Genomic DNA, 13,441 nt, shown 5'->3' on the forward strand with positions numbered 1-13,441 from the left:
GTAGCGACGTGATGACGGCGACTGAGAGTGAGGATCCCGAGCAGCAGAGACGTTCCGGGGCGACGGGGACACCCCGGGTACGCGGTGACAGCAATGGAGGGTGACATCCAGGGCAGCGGTGGCGGTCCGGAGCGGCGGGCACACGTGAGTATTACCTCCCATACTTAACATTGCACAGATCCCTCAACATATGATGGTTTCAACAAACGATGGTTCCTTTGGAACAGATTACCATCGTATGTTGAGGGACCACTGTACTGTAAGACAGCGGTCTCAAGCTGTGGCCCTCCAAAAATTGCAAAACTTCAACACCCAGCATGCCGGGACAGCCAACGGCTGTCCCGGCATGCTGGGAGTTGAATTTTTGCAACATCCGGAGGGCCACAGCTTGAGACCACTGCTGTAAAACTAAGTTACAATTCGTAGACCTGACAGCTCTCAAGGGAAGAGTCTACAGAGATAAAAGATCCTTAGTGAATTATTCTCCCCAAACTGATTTGTGAATTAGAAGCCGTGTGGATCTGCTTTGATATCGCACATAAAAGGTTGTCAAATCCCAAGTACTACATTATTGGACTCTTATTTGAACATTTAACTATCCCATGCATTAGGCCATAAATCGAATCCCCGGAGAGGGTGAATATCTCATAGCTACAGTAGGAGCGTTGCTAATCTGATGTCTCCGCAGACAGACCATCTAAGCATGAAAAATGGTTAAATATCCGGCTAACAGTGCGAATCAGTGTGAGCTCCGCCACGGAGCGGGATTTCCTTAAGAGCAGGAGGAATTGACAGCTGCTTATGTCATGCTCCTATATTCATTCTGCCTCCTCTGTTCCCTATATGAGAAGCCAGTACAGGCCGAGACCACGAACATCTCAGAAGAGACAGATGTTGGAGTCGTAATGGGAAATTTTTAGCACAAAAGTGTAAAGTGTCAAATTATCTTTCGGTGTGCCTTGTTAGAGGAGGTCGCAGGTCGTGATTGAATCCCATAGTGTCATTCGCTACGGATGGGAAAAGCCTGGGCAGCTGACAGATTGGAACACAGGACCAGCCAGCGGTCTGCAGCCGGAGATAGCACGCCGAGGCGCTGTGTGAATAGGAACTGTCAGGATGAGCTTTATTCTCGGGAGGAAAAAAAAAATGAAAGAAAAAAAATGTTCCCTATAAAAACTGACAAGATTGCCAGGGAAGCCTAAAATAAAAGAGAAGCGATAAACCTGCCCCTCCAGATAAAGCGAGAAGAGTTACAGCTCCGGGAATAAGAACTGAGAGGAGACACAAATAGCCCATTTTTGTTTTGATATGAAAAGTCGATCTCGTGAAACTATTATTTTTCTACTGCAAATGAAGAGGATGACGAGTTATGGCGCTTTTTCTTTATATTGACTGGGATTCAGTGAGTAAAACTCTAGTGAGAAACGCGATAGAGGATTCAATTAGGTAGCTCCATTCAAGATACAAAAGAGCAATATATATGTAATAACCTTTGTTTAGGTTCTAGGACATGTAGTCTATCAAATTATAAACCCTTCACCGATTGTCCTTGTGATCAGCTGCAGTGAAAACCAGAACAAAGTGTGTCATTGTCCTACAGTGCCCCCACAGGGGGAATAGAGTATTACATTGTGTCAATTAAAGCTGTACTCTGGGATATAAAAATGTATTCCCTATCCACAGGATAGGGGACAAATTTTAGATGGCAGGGAGTCTGATCGTTGGGGCCCCCCGTGATCTCCCAAATGCCCCCCCCACACTCTTTGTTGTGATAGCGCGTGTCGACCACCGTATGATGTGGCGGCCAGCAGGCTCCATCAATACATTGCTATGTCATAGTCTGCTGAATGCAGCACTCCGGGTCTCCCATAGAAATGCAGTGCTGGGGCCCCTTACGGGAGATTGTTGGGTGTCCCAACTGTCGGACCCCCCGCAATCTGAAACTTATCCTGTGGATAGAGGATAAGTTTTGCAATACCTGAGTACTTCTTTAAAAGCAATGTGCTACTGTGTTTGCAAGGTACTGGCAAGTAGATTTCAGTTTGCCCATTGGTCATGTGTATGGGGAAATCAAGAAGATGTCTGTTGGCTATTGAACATACGTGGACACCTTCAGACATTGTGGGAGAATTAAAGGGGTATCTCAATAAAAATATATAGATGTATATCTTTCAGGGAATTAAGAAAAATAATAAATAAGTCATACTTACCTACCCCAATCCCCTATAGCTCTCGAATCTCACACTTCTGGTTCCCCGCTGTGGCAAGTGATTGGTCCCACTTTCTTATATGGAAGCAGGGAGAAACAGTGAACAGCAGGGAACTGGAAGTACCTCAAACAGGAGCTGACTTGTTTGTTATTTTTTAATAATGCCCAGAATACCCCCTTAAATAGTTATAATTGGGGAATGTGAGGTGATCTAATGGTTACATTTGTGACACCAGAAAAAGTGTGTAGCGGTAGGGTGAGGGTAGTAGTCTCTGATGTCTCTTATATTTCTAGAGGTCTCTATTTATAGCCCTTATTATTCTACATCTTTAGGTCTTAGACTAAATGTATTAGACATGTACAAAGCTCATGGGGATCCGAATATGAGATTTGCCTGAAGTCTATAGCAGCAGGCCATCTTGATCTAAATTCACCGACATCTAACCACTGTGTCTATCCCTGCAGGACATTTTCTGTTTGTTGATGGGAACCCCGACAATTTGCAGAAAAGGGCTTATTTAAAAAGCTCACCGTTTCACAGGAGCAAAGGAAATAGCTGCCGCCTCCACTTTTATTACATGATTGAGAAAGACAACAGTCTGAGGCTTCTGCTCTACTCGGATGAGGTAAGATTCCATTAAATGCCATGTACTCATAGGCGCTTCTGCTCAGCTGGAATTTACTGCCATAGCTGGGAAAACAGCATTCAAATGATGGAAATATTAAGTAGTTTCTTTGCCAACAGCATTCATTTGCTTTGAGACTTGAACGGAAAAAATATGAAACTGAGTATCTGAGCGCTGGAACAATGCAAAACTTTCTATCCAGCAATTCAAGATTTCAATAGGCCAAAAACTTTATGGATGCAAAATGTTTAACTTAAAGGGGTACTCCGGAGGAAAACTTTGTTTTTTAAATCAACTGTACCAAAAAGCTAAACAGATTTGTAAATTACTTCTATTTAAAAACCTTAACCCTTCCAGTACTTATCAGCTGCTGTATATTCCACAGGAAGTTCTTTTCTTACTGAATTTCTTTTCTGTCTGACCACAGTGCTCTCTGCTGACACCTCTGTCCATGTCAGAGAACTATCCAGGAGAATATCCCCAAAGCTATGCAGGAGCAAATCCCCATAGCAAACCTATCCTGCTCTGGACAGTTCCTGACACGGACAGAGGTGTCAGCAGAGAGCACTGTGGTCAAACTGGAAAGAAATTCAAACAGAAAAGAACTTCCTCTATTTAATAAACCAATGAAATGCCACAGGTCTTCTTTAAGTATCATGTATACAACATTTTATGGCTTTGTACAACATTTAAGGGGAACCGGTCATGAGATTTTACCATATATATCATGTGGCAGTGCTTTATATACAGTATGGTAAAATCTTCTTCCGGACGTTTCTGCCCTAAGGGATGGTGGAGATATGAAGTTAGTAACTCTCCCCCACCGGCCCCGTAAGTAGTCCCCAGGGAGGTATACTCACCTAGTCCTGTCTTCTCCGGCTGTAACCACACCCCTCAGAGCATTGACAGCCCGCATTACCGCTCTGCTCCCTAAACAGATGGAACAGAGCACTGGGTGTGGATTACAGCCTGAGCAGCATGACTAGGTGAGTACAGCTCCCCGCCCAGAGGACTACCCACAGGGCCGATGGGGGAGACAATGTAACTTTATATCCTCACCATCCCTGTGGGCAGGAACGTCCCCCGGGAATGGTGAGGAAGAAGATTTTACCATATGTAACGCGTTGCCACATGTTATATATAGTAAAATTTCATGAGTGTTTCCCTCTAAGTAGTGATTAAGTGTACCGCCATATTGGATCTGGATGCACAGCTCTGTCTTGTACAATGAAGTCTTAATGGGCTAGTCACATTTTATCTACCCAACTGTTTTGCAGCCAGGATTTGCTTCTTGTATAGCATCCATAATCGCAACTGGATGGGGTGTAATTGATCTTTTGCTGCCGCAGCATTCTAACTAAGCTCGGATGGTCTTCGGTGCTTTATACTTGGTGATGTATCGCTGTATTACAGTATGAGTGACCAACATATTCTTACATAATGGTTTCCCAGTTATTCATAGAGGAGTAGTCTCATGAAAATAAACTTATCCCCACAGGATAAAGGATACGTTTTAGATCGTGGAGGGGGGGGGGGGGGGGGGGGAGTGTCAGAGCGCTGTCCCATTCTTTACCGTGTGTCACTGAGCAATAGTGCCTGCCACTGTCTTTCTCTGTGCCTAGGGCTTATTTAACTTATATAATTCTCTGAAAAATGTCCCAATGTATTGTTAATCTTGCTGAGTCCTCTTTTAAGTACATATAGTGAAATGGTCTGCACAGTCTGCACAATAAGTTGTAAAAATAGGTACAAGATAAGAATTAACCATATATTGTATATGTATGTAATATTGGTACAACAATCACCTTAAATTGATTGACCAATTGTTAAAAAAAATGTATACCTGGGGCTAGTGCAAGAATAATAATGAAGTATACTCGCTTACCTTAAGCCCCCACAGCTGCCATACCAACACCCCCAGTCCCTACTCATTACCGTTACTTCGTGCCTCTTGTCTCCACAGTAACTGTCCTACTCTAGCCACAGCCATGTCTCCTGAGACATGCCCATTACTAATATTTTTGCTATTGCACTCCTGTGAGCAATGGCGGCTGAGAGCCAGATCGCCAGCTCCCCTGCCTCATCAATATTTAATCCACGGTCCAAAGACATACAGCTCTCTGCGGTAGAGTTCTGCTTTAATGGTTAATTTATGTTTTGTTAAGTGATGAAGATATCCTTATACTTTTGGAGTTATTTGCCGTACTCTTCGGAACTCTTAAATACAAGAACTGAGTGTAATCCAATTCATGGATCTCAGTCGTAATCTTCACCTCCTATCAATGTTGTAATTTATTTAACTCACTTGAAGCCGCTCTCATTACAGTACTCATCACTTTATTTTTCACGTTGTGATTGTTTACAGACATGATGCTTCAGGTCTTAATGAACGGAGTCTGATTGCGCCTTGTTTGAGTCCTTAGGTTTAATCTACTCGAAGACAAGTGTTTGGATATATGTGACATGTTCATATTCAACAAGCTTGGCTCTATTGCATCATTTTACATGTACGCGCAGAACTAAGAAAGCCTAAAACTTCAGCTGAACAACATATTACTTTTATGGGTTACCAGCATGGTGCCCTTACTTGAGAAATGTATTCATTTAAGCCTCCGCTATAAACCCTTTAAATATATTGTACAGGCCTAAAAGGGTACTCCGCCCCTAGACATCTTATCCCCTATACAAAGGATAAGGATAAATTGTCTGATAGCAGGGGTTCCACCGCTGGGGACCTCCGCAATCTCCCTGCTGCACCCGGCATTCGTTTAGAGCGATGTCGGCTGCGGCACCCCAGATACCCAGTGCACAGAGCAAACTTTGCTCCGTGCCGGATGACTGGCAATGCGGGGCGGAGGCTCGTGACGTCACGGTCATGCCCCCACAATGCAAGTCTATTGTCACGTACCTGGATGCGGATGTCACAGAGCAGGTAATGGATCCTCCATCTGTGTGGCTGATGACACGGACCGTATCGAGGAGTTGAGTCTAAGGTGCCGCTGGTCTTCACCAGAGCCCGCCGCAAGGTAGGATGGATTTGCTGCGGCAGGTGGCACCCAAGTCGCTACCCTGATACGGCTTGACCACATAGGTACTGGGCAAGGCGAGGTACAGGAGGGTGAGACAGAGGCGTAGTCAACGTAACAGAAGGTCAAGGCAGGCGGCAAAGGTTCGTGGTCAAAAAAACGTAGCAAGGAAGTCGGGTAACACGGGTAGGCAGAACAGGCAATGGGAACGCTTTCTCTTAGGCAAAAAGCACTGAAGATCCGGCAGGGATGTGTGGGAGGTGCAGGAATTTATAATATAGTGTTCAGGTGCACTTACTAATTATGGGCACACTGGCCCTTTAAATTTCAAAGCACTGGCGCGCGCGCACCCTAAGGGACGGGTACGCGCGTGCCGAGGCTTAGACGGAGCAGCAGCAGCAGTGGACGTGGGTAAGTGATGGGCCGGGATTCGCATGCGGACGCATCCCGCAATGCGAATCCCGGCCCCGCCTGTGAGCGGGGACACGGGACTACTGCGCTCCCGGCCAGTGAGCGGGTACACAGAACTTCTGCGCTCCTGGCCGGGGAGCGGGGACACAGGGCTACCTGGCCGGGGAGCGGGGACACAGGGCTACTGCGCTCACGGCCGGTGCTAACCGCCGGAGTGCAGTATGTAACAGTACCCCCCCTTTGGTCCCCCCCTCCTTTTATGACTCAAGAATCTTTTGAGAAGATCCTGAACGTTTACCTCTGACAAGTTTTGAGTCCAGAATCTCCTTGATGGAATAAACATCTCAGGTACCAGAGATGGGAGTGGGAGAAATGTCCTTTTTAGAAAAACGATTGTAGATAACTGGTTTCAGGAGGGAGACATCGAAAGAATTTGGGATCCGGAGGGAGGAAGGCAGATGTAGGGAATAAGCCTCCGGGTTTAAATGTCTCATGACTTTGAAAGGCCCTAAAAAGCATGGGCCCAGTTTGTAGGAGGGAACTCTGAAGCGGATGAATTTTGAAGACAGCCACACATTGTCTCCAGGAGAAAATTCAGGAGGAGGACACCTCTTCTTTTCCGCTTGACTTTTCATTCTTGTTGTGGCATGAAAAAGGGAGAGCCGAGTCTTCCTCCAGATGGTGGTAAAGTCCCGTACTAATTCATCTGCCATAGGGACACCGGAGGGAGTAGACAAGGGCAGAGGCGGACGAGGATGAAGTCCATAGACAACATAAAAGGTTGAAGTTCCAGTGGATTCGGTATCCCTATGGTTGTATGAAAATTCGGCCCAGGGTAGAAGGTCAGACCAGTCGTCTTGGCGAACGGAGACAAATTGGCGAAGATAATCTCACAAAATCTGATTCACCCTTTCAACTTGTCCATTAGACTGGGGGTGATAGGCAGAGGAGAAATCCAACTTAACTTTGAGTCGTGAGCACAGTGCCCTCCAGAATTTTGAGACAAACTGGACTCCACGGTCAGAGACTATATTAGTCAGCAAACCATGGAGACGGAAAATATGTGTAAGGAATTGTTTGGCAAGTTGGGGTGCGGATGGTAACCCAGGCAACGGTACAAAATGTGCCATCTTAGAAAATCAGTCCACCATGACCCAGATGACCGTATTGCCGCAGGAAGAAGGGAGATCCATAATAAAATCCATTGCAATGTTGGACCAGGGCTGTTCAGGAACAGGCAATGGATTTAGTAGACCGGCAGGCTTGGTGCGAGAAGTTTTGTCCCGGGCACAAACAGAGCAGGAGCGGACAAAGTCTATGACATCCCATTTCAGAGTGGGCCACCAATACTGTCGGGAAATTAATTGCATGGATTTTCGGATTCCGGCATGACCTGCCAACAAAGATGAATGACCCCATTTCACGATTCGGAATCTCAAACGAGGTGAAACAAAAGTCTTCCCTGGGGGCAAATTCTGAAGACCTGCTGGTGCTGCGGAAATAAGACGATCCGGAGAGACAATGTGTTGCAGATGAGGTTCCTGATCTTGTATCTCAGTAGATCTAGATAATGCATCAGCCCAAAGATTCTTTTCTGCAGGACGAAAATGAATGAGGAAGTTAGACCTGGAGAAAAACAAAGACCAGCGGGCCTGACGTGGGTTGAGGCGATGGGCTGACTGGAGATAGAGCAAGTTCTTGTGATCCGTATAAATGCTAATGGGATGCACAGAGCCTTCTAAGAGATGACGCCATTCCTCCAAGCTTAATAATAGAAAAGGTGACCTTTCATCAGGCGCTCGGAGGTCCAAGGAAGTCTCACAACCAGGTCATGGAGGTGGATACGAATTCAAGCTTTATTAGTGTACAATAACGTGTTTCGGGGTTAGCATACCCCTTCTTCAGATTGACAAATCTGTCAATCTGAAGAAGGGGTATGCTAACCCCGAAACGCGTTATTGTACACTAATAAAGCTTGAATTCGTATCCACCTCCATGACCTGGTTGTGAGACTTCCTTGAACCTCCGAGCGCCTGATGAAAGGTCACCTTTTCTATTATTAAGCTCATCAACAGGATCTCCTTTTGGATCCATCCTGAAGACCTATAGGCTTGCACGGATTCCTTCATGATTACCTCAAACTGAGGTCATATGCGTATATACTATACGCTCCAGGTGAGCGGCCACCTATTAGACCCCTTAGTTTGGGTTTTTTTAAATATATTTTTTAGGGTAATGCACTAGGCGCCTCTTTGGGCCCTTTCTCTTTTCTTTTGCTTACAGGTGCCATTCCTCCAAGGCCAACTTAATAGCCATAAGCTCACGATCTCCTATAGTATAATTCTTTTCCGCTGGGGAAAAGGTTTTAGAAAAGAATCGGGAGGTCACAATCTTACCCTTGTAAGATCTTTGTGTCAGAACTGCTCTTGCACCGACCGAAGACACATCTACCTACAAAATGAATGGCTTATCCGGATCAGGTCTTGACAACACCAGAGCGGAAGCGAAGGCAGACTTTAGCTCTTTGAAGGCCTTTTCGGCCTCTGGAGTCCAGACTTTAGAATTGGCAAATTTTTTTTTGTTAGGGATACGATAGGAGCGACCAAGGTGGAATAGTGGGGAATAAACTGGCGATAATAATTGGCAAAGCCAAGAAAGCGTTGTATTGCTTTCAGTCCCGTAGGCTGAGGCCACTCCAGTACTGTGGATAACTTGTTAGGATCCATTTGAAGCCCTTGACTGGTAACAATATATCCTAGAAATGGTAGGCTGGTCTTGACAAAAGAACACTTTTCAAGTTTTGCGTAGAGTTGGTTGTCACGAAGACGTAATACTTGACGGAGATGGAGACGATGAGTGTGGAAGTTTGGAGAATAGATGAGGATGTCATCTAAATATACAACAACACAGGAGTAGAGCAGATCCCGAAATATGTCATTGACAAACTCCTGGAAGACTGTAGATGCATTGCATAGTCCAAACCGCATAACAAGATACTCAAAATGTCCGTCTCGAGTATTAAATGCAGTCTTCCACTCGTCCCCTTCCCTAATACGAATCAAGTTGTAGGCACCTCTGATATCCAATTTGGAGAAGACCTTGGCACCTCGCAAGCGTTCGAACAACTCAGAGATTAAGGGAAGAGGATAACGGTTTTTAACTGTAATTTTATTCAGTCCCCGGTAATCGATGCAAGGACGCAAGGACCCATCTTTCTTTTCCACAAAGAAGAAACCAGCTCCGGCAGGAGAAAAGGATTTCCTGATAAACCCTTGCTGTAGATTCTCCTGAATATAGGAAGACATGGCTTGGGTCTCTGGAACAGACAAAGGGTAGATACGGCCTCCTGGAGGCGTGGTACCAGGCAGCAAGTCAATAGAACAATCATATGGACAATGTGGAGGCAAAACTTCAGTTTGCTTTTCGCAAAAGACATCAGCAAAGTCTTGGAGGAATGGAGGTAATCCAGCTTGAGGAATAGATGAGGATTCTAACTTGGTTACACGTATGTAAATACAGTGATCGTTGCGGTACGGACCCCAGCGAAGGACATCTCCAGTTTTCCAATTCAACTGGGGAGCATGGAGCTGCAACTAAGGTAGCCCAAGCAGAAGAGGGGAAGTACAGTGTGGGAGTACGTAGAAGGAAAAGTTCTCCCTATGGGAGACTCCAACCTGCATCAACAGGGGTTCAGTACGGTACGGTACAGTCCAGTTTTTCTCCATTGACAGTAGAGATATTCAGGGGCTTTCGGAGGCAGAAGACTGGCAGACGATACTTATGCACTAAGGAAGCATCAATAAAGTTTCCCGCAGAGCCAGAGTCCAAGAAGGCCAGTACTGAGAGAGTCTGTTTGGAGGAGAGAAGAAGCTGGACCGTCAAATTTAAGCATGGAGAGGAAGGATTTACACCTAGGGAGGCCTCTCCTACATTGTCTAGGTGCGAGTGTTTCCCCATGGCTGAGGGCGTAGACGACAATCTTGAAGGAAGTGGTCAGCACTGGCGCAGTATAGACAAAGGTTTTCAGTTCGTCTGCATGTCCTTTCCTGCAGGGTCAGACGTGACCAATCCACTTGCATAGCCTCCGCAGCGGGAAGCAGCAAAGCAGGTTGCGGAGGTTGGTGGAAGACAGGCTCCAGACGAGGGAAGCGCCGAGGTCGTGCAGATTCCCTTTCTTGTCTCAGCTCCTCACGTTGCTTGCAGAATCGGATATCGATCCGGGATGCCAACTGTATAAGTTCATTCAGGGAGGCTGGCAATTCCCGGGCAGCGAGGACATCTTAAATTTGGCTCGATAAACCCCTCTTAAAAGTAGCGCAGAGGGCTTCGTTATTCCAGGACAATTCCGACACCAAGGTTCGGGACCGGATAGCATACTCGCCAACAGTGGAGTTGCCCTAGGAGAGACTTAGCAGGGCCGTCTTGGCAGATGAAGCACGGGCAGGTTCCTCGAAAACAGTGCGAAATTCCGTAAGGAATGCCTGGAGATTTGAAGTGATATCATTGCGATCCCATAGCGGAGTTGCCCAGGCCAAAGCCTTACCAGACAGGAGACTGATGACGAAGGCCACCTTTGCACGTTCCGTGGAGAACTGGTCCGCCATGAGCTCAAGGTGCATGAAGCACTGTGTCACGAAGCCTCGACAGGACTTGGGATTCCCCTCATATTTTTCAGGAAGGGACAAGCGGAGTCTGGTCCCGGAGGCGACTGCAGCAGCGGGAGGCTGTACTGGAGCTGGAGGAGGCTGTGGCAGTGGCGGTTGCTGCTGAGCGGATAACAACTGCTTCATCATGGCGGATAGCTGGTTAAGTTGCTGTGCCTGCTGGGCCAACTGCTGGGACTGGAGCGCCACGAGAGATGCAAGATCCGAGTTGTCAGGCAGAGGAACCCCAGTTGGATCCATGTCCGGATCTTGCTGTCACGTACCTGGATGCGGATGTCACAGAGCAGGTAGTGGATCCTCCACCTGTGTGGCTGATGACACGGACCGTATCGAGGAGCGGAGTCTAAGGTGCCGCTGGTCTTCACTTTTACACAGGTTTTTATAAATCCTCCCCCCCCCCCCCATTGTGTCCAGCTGTTGCAAAACTACAACTCCCAGCTTGCTTTTGGCTCTCCGGGCATGTTGGGAGTGGCAGTTTTCCATCTGCTGAAGACACACATTTAATGATAACATTTAATGATAAGGCAGGATGGATTTGCTGCGGCAGGCGGCACCCAGGTCGTTACCCCCGATACGGCTCGAACACACAGGTACTGGGAGAGGCGAGGTACAGGAGGGTGAGACAGAGGCGTAGTCAACGTAACAGAAGGTCAAGGCAGGCGGCAAAGGTTTTTGGTCAAAAAACGTAGCAAGGAAGTCGGGTGAAACAGGAAGGCAGAACAGGCAATGGGAACGCTTTCTCTTAGGCAAAAAGCACTGAAGATCCAGCAGGGATGTGTGGGAGGTGCAGGAAGTTATAATACTAATTATGGGCGCACTGGCCCTTTAAATTTCAAAGTACCGGCACGCGCGCACCCTAAGGAACGGGGATGCGCGTGCCGAGGCTGAGACAGAGCAGCAGCAGCAGTGGACGTGGGTAAGTGATGGTCCGGGATTCGCATGCGGGCGCGTCCCGCAATGCGAATCCCGGCCCCACCGGTGAGCGGGGACACGGGACTACTGCGCTCCTGGCCGGTTAGCGGATACACGGAACTACTGCGCTCCCAGCCGGGGAGCGGGGACACAGGGCTACTGCCCTCACGGCCGGTGCTAACCGCCGGAGCGCAGTATGTAACATCTATTGGCTACCACGCCACCCTCCCATAGACTTACTTTGAGGTGTCGTGGCCGTGACATCATGAGCGGGGCACAGCTGTGACGTCACGAGCCTCCGGAACTGCACCCGATGCTCTAAATGAATGCCAGGTGCAGCAGGGAGATCGCAGAGTCCCCAGTGGTGGAACCCCGCTAGGGGTGGAGTACCCCTTTAAGAGGCTACATAAAGATCATATTACTGCCCTTAATTACATAATTCTGTGGGTTACTGTGCTCGACAGGCCATAAAACACAATATGGTACACAATGCAGGTAAGGATGGAATTAATTGTTTTTACCTTTTGCCCAAATATGACCCAAATACTGTATTTCTGATGGGCATGCATGTGTTAATGCTTATTTTTAATCCTGACACAATATTATATTCCCAGAAAGAAATAATACTTTTTGAACAAGATATGACAACTAAAGGCCAATGGGTGGAAGGGGAAGTCTGTCTGCCTGAGAGCCCAGAACACTTGCAGGTATTGAGTGTGTACCGCATGGAATGTCAATAAAATGAACACCGATCTAACAAACATTAATAAGTCTTTGTTGCGTATCATTCAGTTGCCTTCTATTAACCCATCCACTTCTTTACTGCGGCTCTGTCAGGTCTCTCTTTCCATTGGCATAGAATAGATGGAGAGAGGGATAAGTTAAGGGACATATACAGTATTTAGTTTTCTATAATTTCACTTAGAACTATACAGTAGTAGTCAGAGAGAAAAAAAAAAAAAAAAGAATTCTACTTTCCTCATCCAGTTATGGAGAAAGCCAGTGAGTCCTTCCCCCCTTCCATTCATATAGAAAGCCTGAGAGTCCTGCTTCCCTCTTCCATTCATATAGAAAGCCTGTGAGTCCTGCTACCCCCACTCACTCATACACAAAGCCTTTGAGCCCTCCCACTCATAGAGAAAGCCTGTGAGTCCTGCTTCCCCCACCCATTCATAGAGAAAGCCTGTGAGTCCTGCTTCCCCCACCCACTCATAGAGAAAGCCTGTGAGTCCTGCTCCCCCTACTACTCATAGAGAAAGCCTTTGAGTCCTGCTTCCCCCACCCTGTGAGTCCTGCTCCCCACGTCCACTCATAGAGAAAGCCGGTGACTCCTGCTTCCCTCACCCACTCATAGAGAAAGCCTGTGAGTCCTGTTCCCCCTCCTACTCATAGAGAAAGCCTGTGAGTCCTGTTCCCCCTCCCACTCATAGAGAAAGCCTGTGAGTCCTGCTCTCCCCTCCCACTCATAGAGAATGCCTGTGAGTCCTGCTCTCCCCTCCCACTCATAGAGAAAGCCTGTGAGTCCTGCTTCCTACACACAGTGGATTATAGTTTTTCTTGTATGATTTTCTGTATAAGAAAACTAGTTAATCT

At 47.0% G+C, this 13,441-nt stretch overlaps 1 protein-coding gene across 14 annotated transcripts in view; it reads left to right on the forward strand.

Moving 5' to 3' along the window:
* The window catches only part of MALRD1 (MAM and LDL receptor class A domain containing 1), a 551,665-nt gene that overhangs the window by 205,669 nt on the left and 332,555 nt on the right, over nucleotides 1-13,441 (forward strand). For 12 of the 14 annotated variants that reach the window (XM_056519234.1, XM_056519235.1, XM_056519233.1 and 9 more), the window contains 2 exons: nucleotides 2,675-2,835; nucleotides 12,463-12,555. In XM_056519234.1, coding sequence (XP_056375209.1) covers nucleotides 2,675-2,835; nucleotides 12,463-12,555 — 254 coding nt within the window. Of the gene's footprint in view, nucleotides 1-2,674; nucleotides 2,836-4,178; nucleotides 4,227-12,462; nucleotides 12,556-13,441 lie in introns of those variants that run through there. The other 2 variants (XM_056519247.1, XM_056519242.1) reach the window with 2 other exon arrangements.

Source organism: Hyla sarda, chromosome 5 (genome assembly GCF_029499605.1).
Source record: "Hyla sarda isolate aHylSar1 chromosome 5, aHylSar1.hap1, whole genome shotgun sequence".
NCBI classification, from domain to species: domain Eukaryota; kingdom Metazoa; phylum Chordata; class Amphibia; order Anura; family Hylidae; genus Hyla; species Hyla sarda.